Raw genomic sequence first — 12,149 nt, 5'->3', positions numbered from 1 at the left:
TTCACCCTTACTCTTCAATCTATACATCGAAGAAGCAGTTGTAGAAATAAGAGAAACGTTCAAGAGCGAGATTAAAACCCAGGACGGAGGGATATCGTTGATAACATTCAGTGACGACAGTGGTAGCCTCAGTGAAAGTTAAGACGAATTATGGGACAGTTTTAACTGGAAAAATAGTCTACTCAATTGAGAGTTAATCGAAGAAAGACGAAAGTACACTACTGGTCATTAAAATTGCTACAAGAAGAAGAAATGCAGATGATAAACGGGTATTCGTTGGAGGAATATATTATACTAGAACTGATATGTGATTACATTTTCACGCAATTCGGGTGCATAGATACTGAGAAATCAGTAACCAGAACAACCACCTCTGGCCGTATTGACGGCCTTGATACGCCTGGGCTTTGAGTCAAACAGAGCTTGGATGGCCTGTACAGGTACAGCTACCCATGCAGCTTCAACACGATACCACAGTTCATCAACAGTAGTGACTGGCGTATTGTGACGAGCCAGTTGCTCGGCCACCAGTTGCTCGGCCAGCAGTCGAACATTTTCTGTGTCCAAAAAGGCCCGTAAGGACCAGCAACATGCGGTCGTGCATTATCCTGCTGATATGTAGGGTTTCGCTGGGATCGAATGAAGGGTAGAGCCACGGGTCGTAACACATCTCAAATGTAACGTCCACTGTTCAAAATGCCGTCAATGCGAACAAGAGGTGACCGAGACGTGTAACCTATGGCATCCCATACCATCACGCCGGTTGATACGCCTGTATGGCGATGACGAATACAGGCTTCCAATGTGCGTTCCCCGCGATGTCGCCAAACGCGGATGCGACCATCATGATGCTGTAAACAGAACCTGGATTCATCCGAAAAAATGACGTTTTGCCATTCGTGCACCCAGGTTCGTCGTTGAGCACACAATCGCAGGCGCGTCTGTGATGCAGCGTCAAGGGTAACCGCAGCCATGCGGATAATTACCTGTCATCTCGACTGCTAGTGATATGAGGCCTTTGGGATCCAGCACGATGTTCCGTATTACCCTCCTGAACCCACCGATTCCATATTCTGCTTACAGTCATTGGATCTCGACCAACGCGAGCAGCAATGTCGCGATACGATAAACCGCAATCGCGATAGGCTACAATCCGACCTTTATCAAAGTCGGAAATGTGATGGTACGCATTTCTCCTCCTTACACGAGGCATCACAACAACGTTTCACCAGGCAACGCCGGTCAACTGCTGTTTGTGTATGAGAAATCGGTTGGAAACTTTCCTCCTGTCAGCACGTTGTAGGTGTCGCCACCGGCGCCAATCTTGTGTGAATGGTCTGAAAAGCTAATCATTTGCATATCACAGCATCTTCTTCCTGTCTGTAGCACTTCATCTTTGTGGTGTAGCAATTTTAATGGCCAGTAGTGTAATAAGAAATAGTAGTATGAGGTTACTGATGGCCTTAACACAAAAATTGGAGATTACGAAGTGGGCGAAGTTGAGGAACTGTGCTACTTTGGAACCAAAATAATACATTAGGGACTAAGCAAGGACGGCTAAAATATAGATAGGCACAGGCAAAGAGGTTATTCCTGGGCAAGAGAACTCTTTTGGTATGAAACATACGCCTCAGTGAACAGGGACTGTCGGAAAACCGGAGGAGAAGGGAACTGATGCGTTTGAAATGTGTTGCTGCAGAAGAAAGTTGAAAATTAAGTGAATGGCTTTATGTATTGTTAGGTGTTACCACTTGCTTAGCCAAAATTCCAGCCTGCTTATGTAGTAGTGACACTGCATGTTGGGGTGCATATAAGGCTACTCCTTAATTCCACCATCGAGGAGTAGGAATATTAGCTGTATAGATGTACAGATCGTGTATAGTATTGGAGGTTTTACTGCTGACTGTTGTACCCCTGCGGCTGCCGTGAAACGTGTAATCACCGCCTCCTTTCATGTAGTACGTGACGGAGCTATACAGTGTGTTACGGGTATAAGTGGAGATATTTTTACTTGGCAACTGAGGACAATATACGGAATAACATTAAATCAGCATTTACTTCATTTACAGATTAATAATTATAGCTATTATGAGTAATATGTTTTTGGGTTGGTTGGTACCTCCAGGCACTTGTGGAAAAAGCAAGCCATTAATGTTTATTTTCCCCTGGTCAGAAGGTCAGATGCCGAATTGTAGATACATGGACACAAAATGAAAAGTCTATACAGACAGGCGTAATCAGCTAAGTGACGCAGGTACGACCATGCAGAAAACATCAGATAGCAAATTATGTAATGTGTTTGCAGGAAGACTGTTAAGTCAAGAGAAAAAAAAAACAACCAACACAATGAAGTTGGTATGTTCTAAGGTATCTTAGATCACAATATCTGTACCTATACCGTACCATTCTGTGCGTAGAACTATGTTGTGTGTTGTCGTCCGGTTAAGTTCGATCAAGAATGCCACTGTTTCAAAGTGAACTTTAGCTGTGGATTTCTTCATACCCGAGTCCTTACCTATGAGAGTCATGGAGTCGAAGGCGAGATCGACGCCGTACTTGACGGCGCTGACATCTGCATAGTGGACGTCGATGTAGCCCTGGAAGGGCGTGCGTGGCGTAATGCTCTCGTAGCGCACCTCCTGCACGTACGAGTAGCTGCGGCACGTGGGCAGGCAGTGCGAGCAGTCCAGCACGCCGTCCAGGAACTTGGAGCTGTCGTCGCCGGCCACCCCCTGCGGCTTCACGAAGCGCAGGTCCCCTGCCGAGCAGCGCACCACCGCTGGGCCGCTAAGTACTTGTTTTGGTATCATAAAGATAGGACAAAAATATGAAAACACCAACAAACAATACGCTACCACGCCTAATATGGCAAAGGAAACCCGTTTGCATTCAAAACAGCTCCCAACCGTCTCGGAATGGATAAATACATGTGGTGTGTGTTTTTCAAGGGAATCTTATACCGTTTTTCCTGTAAGATGGTGGCAAGTTGAACTACCGATGGAGGTGGTAGGTAGAGACTACGCACCCTTCTCTTCAAAGCAGATCACAAAGGCTCAATAATACTGAGATCTAGTAATAGTAACATTGTTCACCCTCGTGTTCACATAACCAGTCCTACACAATGCGAACTTTGCGAACAGCACCCTGCCGATTGGAACAGAGCACCACCATTGGCGAACATTTTACCTTGGAATGGAAGTGATCAGCCAAAATAATAATCCTTCGCAGTAATGCGATCACGCAGAGTAACCGTGTGCTCAGGGAATACCACGATATGGCTGTCCAAATCATCATCGAACCCCCACCGTCTTTCACTGTTGAGACGTAAACTTGGCTAGAAAATGAAACAGTTGAAACAAGACAGCTGACAAAACGACTTTCTTCCATTGCTCCAAAGGAAAGGTTTTATGTCTTCGCCGGCATGTGTGGCCGAGCGGTTCTAGGCGCTTCAGTCTGGAACCGCGCGACCGCTACGGTCGCAGGTGCGAATCCTGCCTGCGGCATGGATGTGTGTGATGTCCTTAGGTTAGTTAGGTTTAAGTAGTTCTAAGTTCTAGGGGACTGATGACCTCAGAAGTTAAGTCCCATAGTGCTCAGAGCCATTTGAACCATTTTTTTTATGTCTTCGGGACAACGTTTTCCTGTTTCAGGCATTTGCGTCACCCATGAATGGTTTTGAAATTCCAGCTCCCCTGCGAATCCCTGCTTCTGGACTTCCCTTCCATTTGTTTTGGTGCTGACAGGGTTCGCGAGTGCGACATTCAGTTCTGCAGTGACTTTTGCAGCTGCCGTCCTCTTATTTTTCGTCACAATTCATTTCAATGATTGTCGCTATCACTCAACACACACTTTCGCTCGTGTTGTGACTTAGCGGATGACGTTTTTCCGCTTTCCCTGCATCCATATAAATCTTCGATACGGTGCCTCTTGAAACACCAAACAATTCGGTTTTCTTTGTTACGAAGGCAGCCACTACACGAGTAACAGCAGTTTAGCCACGGTCGAAGTCACTTAGCTCCGACATAACGTACTCACATATCACAGAACTCTGTCCTGACCACGACTGACATTTGTAACGTATTAAGGGCATTGCTCACTTGCCAGTCGTGCCCAGTTACGACATCGCAACCTACAGGTTTGGCTAACAGCTGCATGTATGTTGAAGCTTCCATCTATGATGGTGTTTCCATATTTATGTGCAACCATTGCACAATATCAAATTGCTCTATAGGGTGAACAGGGTGAAGGTATACCTAGCGAGTATTTGGGTATAAGACAAGACAGGAAAAACGTTAGAGAGTAACTGCATTTTTCTTGATTTCTTGGAAGCAAATTTGTTCCACTCACTCAAAGTATTTGACTTTGACAACTGTAATGCTCACTATACTATATCTACACATACAGCACTGCTCTGTAATTCACACTTAAGTATTTGGCAGAGGGATCATACTACTACATTCAGAACATTTCTCTACCGTTCCACTTTCGAACAACACGCGGACAAAATGAGCACCTAAATCTTCCCGTGCGAGCTCTGATTTCTCTTATTTTATCATGATAGTCATTTCCCCCTGTGTCGGTGGGTCTCGGGAAAACACAAGAAGGGCTTCAGTCACAAAGGGTGCACGCTGAACACAAGAAGAACTTAGATACAGGAACCGTTGGTATAACAGTTGTAAATTGTGGTAGCTGTGTTGGGAAAGTACCAGACCTCCAAGCGCTAATAGAAAGCACTGATGCTCAAATTGTTACAGGCACTGAAAGCTGGCTAAAGCCGGATATAAGCTCAGCCGAAATTTTTGCGAAGAACCTAGGCTAAACACGGTTTGCGGTGGCGTGTTTGTTGCTGTCAGAAGTAGTTTATCTTGTCGCGAAATTGAAGTAGCTACTTCCTGTGAGTTACTATGGGCAGAGGTCACTGTTGGCAAACGGAATAAAATAATAATTGGATCCTTTTCCTGACCTCGCAATTCAGATGATACAGTTGCTAAAAGGTTCAAAGAAAACTTGAGTTTGATTTCCAACACGTACCCGACTCATACGATAATAGTTGGTGGTGACTTTGCATACCCTCGATATGTTGGCGAAAACACGTTTAATCCCGGAGGTACGCATAAAATATTATCCGAAATTGTGCTAAACGCATTCTCTGAAAATTATTTCGAGCAGTTAGCTCATGAGATCACGCGAATAGTTAACGGTTGTGAAAACACACTTGACCTCTTAGCAACAAATAATCCTGCATCGAAACGAATTCAGGGATTAGTGAACGCAGCGTTGTCGTAACGAGATTGAATATTGTAATCCCCAAATCCTCGAAAAATAAGCGAAAAATATACCTATTCAAAAAAATCAGATAAAAATTCACTTCACACCTTCCTAAGAGACAGTCTCCACTCATTCCAAATTAATAATATTAGTGTAGACAAGATGTGGCTTAAATTCAAAGAAATAGCATCGGCAGCAATTGAAAGATCTATACCAAATAAATTAACGAACGACGGATCTGATCCTCCTTGGTACACAAAACGGGTTAGAACACTGTTGCAGAAACAACGAAACAAACATGCCAAACATAAACGGACGCAAAATCCCCAAGATTGGCAATCTTTTACAGAAGCTCGAAATTTAGCGCGGATTTCAAATGCGAGATGCCTATAACAGTTTTCACAACGAAACTTTGTCTCGAAACATGGCAGAAAATCCAAAGAGATTCTGGTCGTATGTGAAGTATGTTAGCGGCAAGAAACAATCAATGCCTTGAATGAGATTTTCACTCTGCACGGAGTGTGCGCTGATATGAAACTTCCTGGCAGATTAGAACTGTGGAAGTTTTGGAAGGTAGGAGACGAGGTACTGGCAGAAGTAAAGCTGTGAGGAGGGGGTGCGAGTCGTGCTAGGGTAGCTCAGTTGGTAAAGCACTTGCCCGCGAAAGGCGAAGGTCCTGAGTTCGAGTCTCGGTCTGGCACACAGTTTTAATCTGCCAGGAAGTTTCATATCAGCGCACACTCCGCTGCAGAGTGAAAATCTCATTCTGGAAACATCCCCCAGGCTGTGGCTAAACCATCTCTGTGCGATATCAATGGAGATACTATCGAAGACAGTGCTGCCAAAGCAGAGTTACTAAACACCGCCTTCCGAAATGCTTTCACAAAAGAAAACGAAGTAAATATTCCAGAATTCGAATCGAGAGGAGCTGCCTACATGAGTAACGTAGAAGTAAACATCCTCAGGATAGTGAAGCAACTTAAACCCCATAATAAAAGCAAGTCTTCTGTTCCAGACTGTATACCAATTAGGTTCCTTTCGGATTATGCTGATGCATTAGCTCCATACTTAACAATCATATACAACCGTTCGCTCGACGAAAGATCCGTACCCAAAGACTGGAAAGTTGCACAGGTCACACCAATATTCAGGAAAGGTAGTAGGAGTAATCCACTAAGTTACAGGCCCATATCGTTAACGTCGATATGCAGCAGGATTTTACAACATATATTGTGTTCGAACATTATGAATTACCTCGAAGAAAACAGTCTATTGACACACAGTCAGCATGGGTATAGAAAACGTCGTTCCTGTGAAACACAACTAGCTGTTTATTCACATGAAGTGTTGAACGCTATTGACAAGGGATTTCAGATCGATTCCGTATTTCTGGATTTCCGGAAGGTTTTCGAAACTGTACCATACAAGCGGGTCGTAGTGAAATTGCGTGCTTAAGGAATATCGTCTCGGTTGTGTGATGTCCTGTCAGAGACGTCACAGTTCGTAGTAATTGACGGAAAGTCATCGAGTACAACAGGAGTGATTTCTAGCGTTCCCCAAGGTAGTGTTATAGGCCCTTTGCTGTTCCTTATCTATACAAACGATTTTGGAGACAATCTGAGCAGCCGTCTTCGGTTGTTTGCAGATGATGCAGTCGTTTCACGACTAATGAAGTCATCAGAAGATCAAAACAAACTGCAAAACGATTTAGAAAATATATCTGAATGGTGCGAAAAGTGGCAGTTGGTCCTAATTAAAGATAAGTGTGAGGTCATCCACATGAGTGCTAAAAGGAACTCGTTAAACTTCGGTTACACAATAAATCAGTCTAATTTAAAAGCCGTAAATTCAACTAAACACCTAGGTATTACAGGCATGAACAACTTAAATTGGAAGGAACACATAGAAAATATAGTGGGGAAGGCTAACCAAATACTGCGTTTTATTGGCAAGACACTTAGAAAATGTAACAGACCTACTAAGGAGACTGCCTACACTACGCTTGTCCATCCTATTTTAGAATAATGCTGCGTGGTGTGGGATCCTTACCAGATAGGACTGAGGAGTACATCGAAAAAGTTCAAATAAAGGCAGCACGTTTTGTATTATCGCGAAATATGGGAGAGAGTATCGCAAGAATGATACAGGATGGGGACTGGTAATCATTAAAAGAAAGGCGTTTTTCGTTGCGACGGAATCTTTTCACGAAATTTCAATCACCAACTTTCTCCTCCGAATGCGAAAATATTTTGTTGATACCGACCTACATAGGGAGGACCGATCACCACGATAAAATAAGGGAAATCAGAGCTCGTACGGAAAGATATAGGTGTTCATTCTTTCCGCGGTCTATACGAGATTGGAATAATAGAGAATTGTGAAGGCGGTTCGATGAACCCCCTGCCAGACACTTGAATGTGATTTGCAGAGTATCGATGTAGATGTAGATTATATCTGTGTTATTCTTCAGTGTTTCAGGACAATACAGAATGTGATGTCCTTCTCTGAACTTTTCGATGTGCTCTGTCAATCCTATCAGATAAGGATCCCATATTGCTCAGCAATACCCCAGAAGAGTACTGATAAGCGCAGTGTAGGCAGTCTCTTTAGTAGATTTGTTGTACCTTCTAACTGTTCAGCCAATAAAACGCTGCCTTTGATTCGCTTTCCTTATAATACTTTCTACATAAGTGATTGTAAAAATTAAGTTGGTGGTAACTGTAATCACTAGGTGAATCGAAGAAACTTAAATTTATCTGAATCCACCTGGTGTGGATAACAAAAACTCGAGTAGTGCTCAATAATGGATGGCACTAATGTTCTATACGCGGTCTACTTTGTAGGTGAGCTGCATTTTCCAAAAATTCTCCAAATAGAATGTAGTCGAGCAGTCGCCTTTTGTATTACCAAACTGACGTGCTCATTGTATTTCATATGGCTTTGCAACGTTAATCAACGTGACTGTGTCAGGCAGCTGTGTTTGAACGTTAAAGGGATGTTTTCCTTTCTCATCTGCACTAACTTCCATTTTCCTACATTTAGAGCAAGCTGCTCTTCATCACACCTCCTGCAGTCACTGAATGACGACACCTTCCCGCACACCACAGCGTCGTCAGCAAACAGCCGTAAATTGCTGTTCACCAAGTATGTCAGATTATTCATGTTCACAGAGACTAACAGCTATCCTGTCACCCTTTCCTGGGGAACTCCTGACGACAGCCTCGTCTGATGAACACTCGGTGTCGAGGACGACGTACTGCGCTCTATAACTAAAGAAGTCTTTGAGCCACTCACATGTGTGGGGATCTACTCCGGATACTCGTAACTTCGTTAACAGTCTGCTGTGGGGCATCGTGTTAAAAACGCTTTTCCGAAATCTAGAAATACGGAATCCGCCTGTTGCCTTTCATCTGTGGTCCGCAGGATATCGTATGAGAAAAGGGCAAGCTGAATTTCCCTCGAGACATGCTTTATAAATCCGTGCTGATCTGTAGACGAATGATTGGCCACAAATGATCGCTAAGTAAAGGGCCAATATTGTAGAGTACTGTCTTTTAAACTGAATAGAGGTTCCGTCCTAGCCTAGTGACTTATTTGTTTTCAACTCTTTCACTTGCTTCTCTACTTCAGGGACGCCTCCATATGGAAGAGCGACAGTCAAATGACGGTATGTTTGTACGATCTTCCTGCAGGAACGATTTCTTAATCGCGAATTTAAAACTTCGCACTTCCTTTTGCTATCTTCTAATTACACGTCAGAATGGTCAGGAATCGCTGGATAGAAGCCTTCGACGCACTCAGCGACTTTACGTAAGACCAGAACCTTCTCCGATTCTCGGGGAGATCTAGTTACGCGTCAAGGGAAGATTTGGTGTGTTTTAGTTGTCATCACTTTAGTACCATCGTCTTAACTTCCGAGGCAGAAGCTGAATTTACGATGGAAATGGAAATGAACGTTTGGCGTCATTGGCCGGGAGGCCCCTTACGGGGTAGGTCCGGCCGCCTTGGTGCAGGTCTCATTACATTCGACGCCACATTGGGCGACCTGCGTGACGAATGGGGATGGAATGATGATGAAGACAACACAACACCAAATCCTTGAGGGGAGAAAATCCCCGAGCCAGTCGGAAATCGAACCCGGGCCAGTAGGATGGCAATCCCTCACGCTGATCACTCAGCTATCGGGGCGGATAATTTACCATGGCATCTGTCGAGTTATTGTGTCTGTTATTATGTCTATTTGTTTAAATATGAGTTATTATCGTCTGTTATTATGTGTATTTGTTTAAATATTATGCTTTAAATGTGTCGTAGAGTACATATGCAGAAGCGGTGACCTACATGGACAGGGAATCGAGCGGCAAAGGTGATACCAGAATCGGTGGCCGACGGCAACAGCAGTTTGAGCGCTAAAGATGTTACAGAACGCGGAAGCCGGCCACGAGAAGAAGATAGGACGCCCAATTGAAATAATGATTTAACTGTTGAAACTAATGGTAGCGCGGTACGTTTGTTTGAGTAAGTGATTCTAAAATGGTTTAACCCACGGGTTTTGTGGTCGCTTCTCAGTGGGGGTATCGAACAGACAGTCGCAGTTACCCTTTGGGCGGATAGTAGCAGCGGAGTGGTGGAACTTGGAGTAGTAATAGAGTTTGGTGAGAGTGATTACAGGTATAGTCGAAAACATATTTGCGTCGATTACAAGGAGTGACGATCATTTGGTTTGTTTAGCTCCACGAGTTTCTGCCGATCAATTACTGCCTAGTTGGTTCCCATTATTAATAATTGACGTGCTAGAGAGGGAGAACTGGCTAAACAATGATGTAAAGAGCGAGCGTTTATAATGTAATGGATGATCAGCAACATTTCATTGAGAAAGCTTTACTGAGCTCAAGCATTTATTGTTGATAAGTGAGTCGAATTAGGGTGAAGTATTGACCGGAACTGTTAAATTTATTTTGACTATTGTTCCTGTTTGGCAAACTCTGAGGTACCTGAGGTTTTTTTTTTTTTTTTATATGGCACACGCTGACAGCACTGAGTGTTTTCTGTGTTTATTTGAAGAACTGGCACACACTACGACGATAGTTTGAAGCACTGGCTGTGTAGAGGGTTGACTGGTGGCTTCAGTTGAGCGGCAGTGACTCACAAGGGGAAGGCCTCAGACACGGCCAACCGATTCGGCTCAAATTTGGCAGGTCGCTTGTGTACAACCTAAAACGAAAGAATCTAAGATATTTTGGGCCAACGCCCCTGCGTTTTGGAGAAAATCATCCGTAGAGGTTATGACGAGCAATCGATTCAAAATTGGCGAGATCGATAGATAATTGTAAATACAGCATTTTTCATCATGAGGTATGGGGTCAGAAAACGCATACTTTTCTAGAAATCGAGGTAAGAAACTTTTACAACTGCCGCTTCTGTACCCACATGGTAAACACTTTTCGCCGACAGAACCGATGGCGCCGGCACGGTAGCTCAGCGTGTTCGGTCAGAGGGAAAGGTAGCGCAAGGGCAAAGGTAACTGGCTGGGAATCGGAGAACCTGGGTTCGAATCTTGAAGAAAACTAGCCGACGTTATTCTTTTCGTTTGTATTTTTCCATACCTCAATTGGTTGGGATAGGAGTGTTAATAAGGTAACTAAATCAATAAGGAATGATAATAATAAGGTAGGCAAATAAATTTCTCAAACATCTTGGGGCAGTAAACAACTGAAATGTTACTCCAGGTTACTTTACAATGGCTCTTCCAGTCACGGCTACGTCTCCTCACTTTTCTTCGAACAACTAGAAAGATGGTACATGTCATATAAACATTCGAAACAAATTTACTCACGGCACCAAGAACATCTAAAGAAAGCAATCTTTCGATAGCGCTACTGTTCCTTCCGAAGAGTCGGCGGGAAACAAACTTGGTTTACATTTAAAAATATGTCTTTTTCGGGAATTAATTTTGATGCGTACCACGCATACGATGTCATTGCCTGAAAAATCGGTGCTGAAAGTTGGTTATAAATTATGCTGTGAATAGTTATTGCATCCGTGCGGTTGTACAATTCCCGCTGGGTTTCCAGAAGCACACTGCAATTCTGAAGCCTGGAAATAAAGTTTTTAAGCTGGCGATCGAAATAAACATCACACGGCTGGCACATAGGTGTGCAGTTTGGCGGTATTACTTTTACTGAGCACGTCGGCTGACCCTCGCCATCTATAAACATTGTGTCATATATTGTAGTATTAACTTGTCCACTCCAGGAATCCAATATTAGGCAAAACTTGATATCAGAAACGTATGGTTTTAAAACATTCTCAAGATATGTTCTGTAAATCGCATTCCTCAGTTTCCCGGATTTGGAGCAGGTAACGCAAACATTTTTCAACGAGTCGGTTAAACGATTGACCTCTTCTATAACATTCGTTTCTTGTAAACACAGGAAAACCTTAGGCAACATTTTCCATAGGCTGTGATGGTATATGGCGCCGTGTACGAATGTGTTAGTTTGTTTTTACTACAAACTACGACAAGGATTGGTTTTTCTCCCTTATGAGATAACGTGCGTCGAATGTTCACCCGATAGGCGCATCCTGTTTGATTGGTATTGATCACGTAATCACGATTAAATCCGGTCATAAGTGACGCCGTTTGCGTGCTGAAAAGAGCCGCCACTTTCTGTATATATTCTATATTTTGTACCTCCTTATGAGAGACGTATTTAGTGACGTGCCGTTGACGAATTTTATACTCCGAATTGAAATTTCTTGCCCAAGATAATGATGCAGCAAACGTAAAATCCTTGTTGACCGTATACTGAAGCGCTGCACCTGCAGCCCACTTCTGAACTATTCTCGTTGTTACATTCTCGTTACGACAGCGAGAGTCG

General features: G+C 43.5%; 1 protein-coding gene across 1 annotated transcript in view; it reads right to left on the bottom strand.

Moving 5' to 3' along the window:
* Window positions 1–2,372: 2,372 nt before the first annotated feature.
* LOC126260603 (sodium channel protein Nach-like) overlaps window positions 2,373–12,149 on the bottom strand; it is a 223,214-nt gene continuing 213,437 nt past the window's right edge. The window contains exon 8 of the mRNA XM_049957939.1: window positions 2,373–2,758. Coding sequence (XP_049813896.1) covers window positions 2,373–2,758 — 386 coding nt within the window. The remainder of the gene's footprint in view (window positions 2,759–12,149) is intronic.

Source organism: Schistocerca nitens, chromosome 5 (genome assembly GCF_023898315.1).
Source record: "Schistocerca nitens isolate TAMUIC-IGC-003100 chromosome 5, iqSchNite1.1, whole genome shotgun sequence".
NCBI lineage: Eukaryota > Metazoa > Arthropoda > Insecta > Orthoptera > Acrididae > Schistocerca > Schistocerca nitens.
Note: the sequence above shows the minus strand (reverse complement) of the source record. Positions and strands in the feature narration are given on the sequence as shown.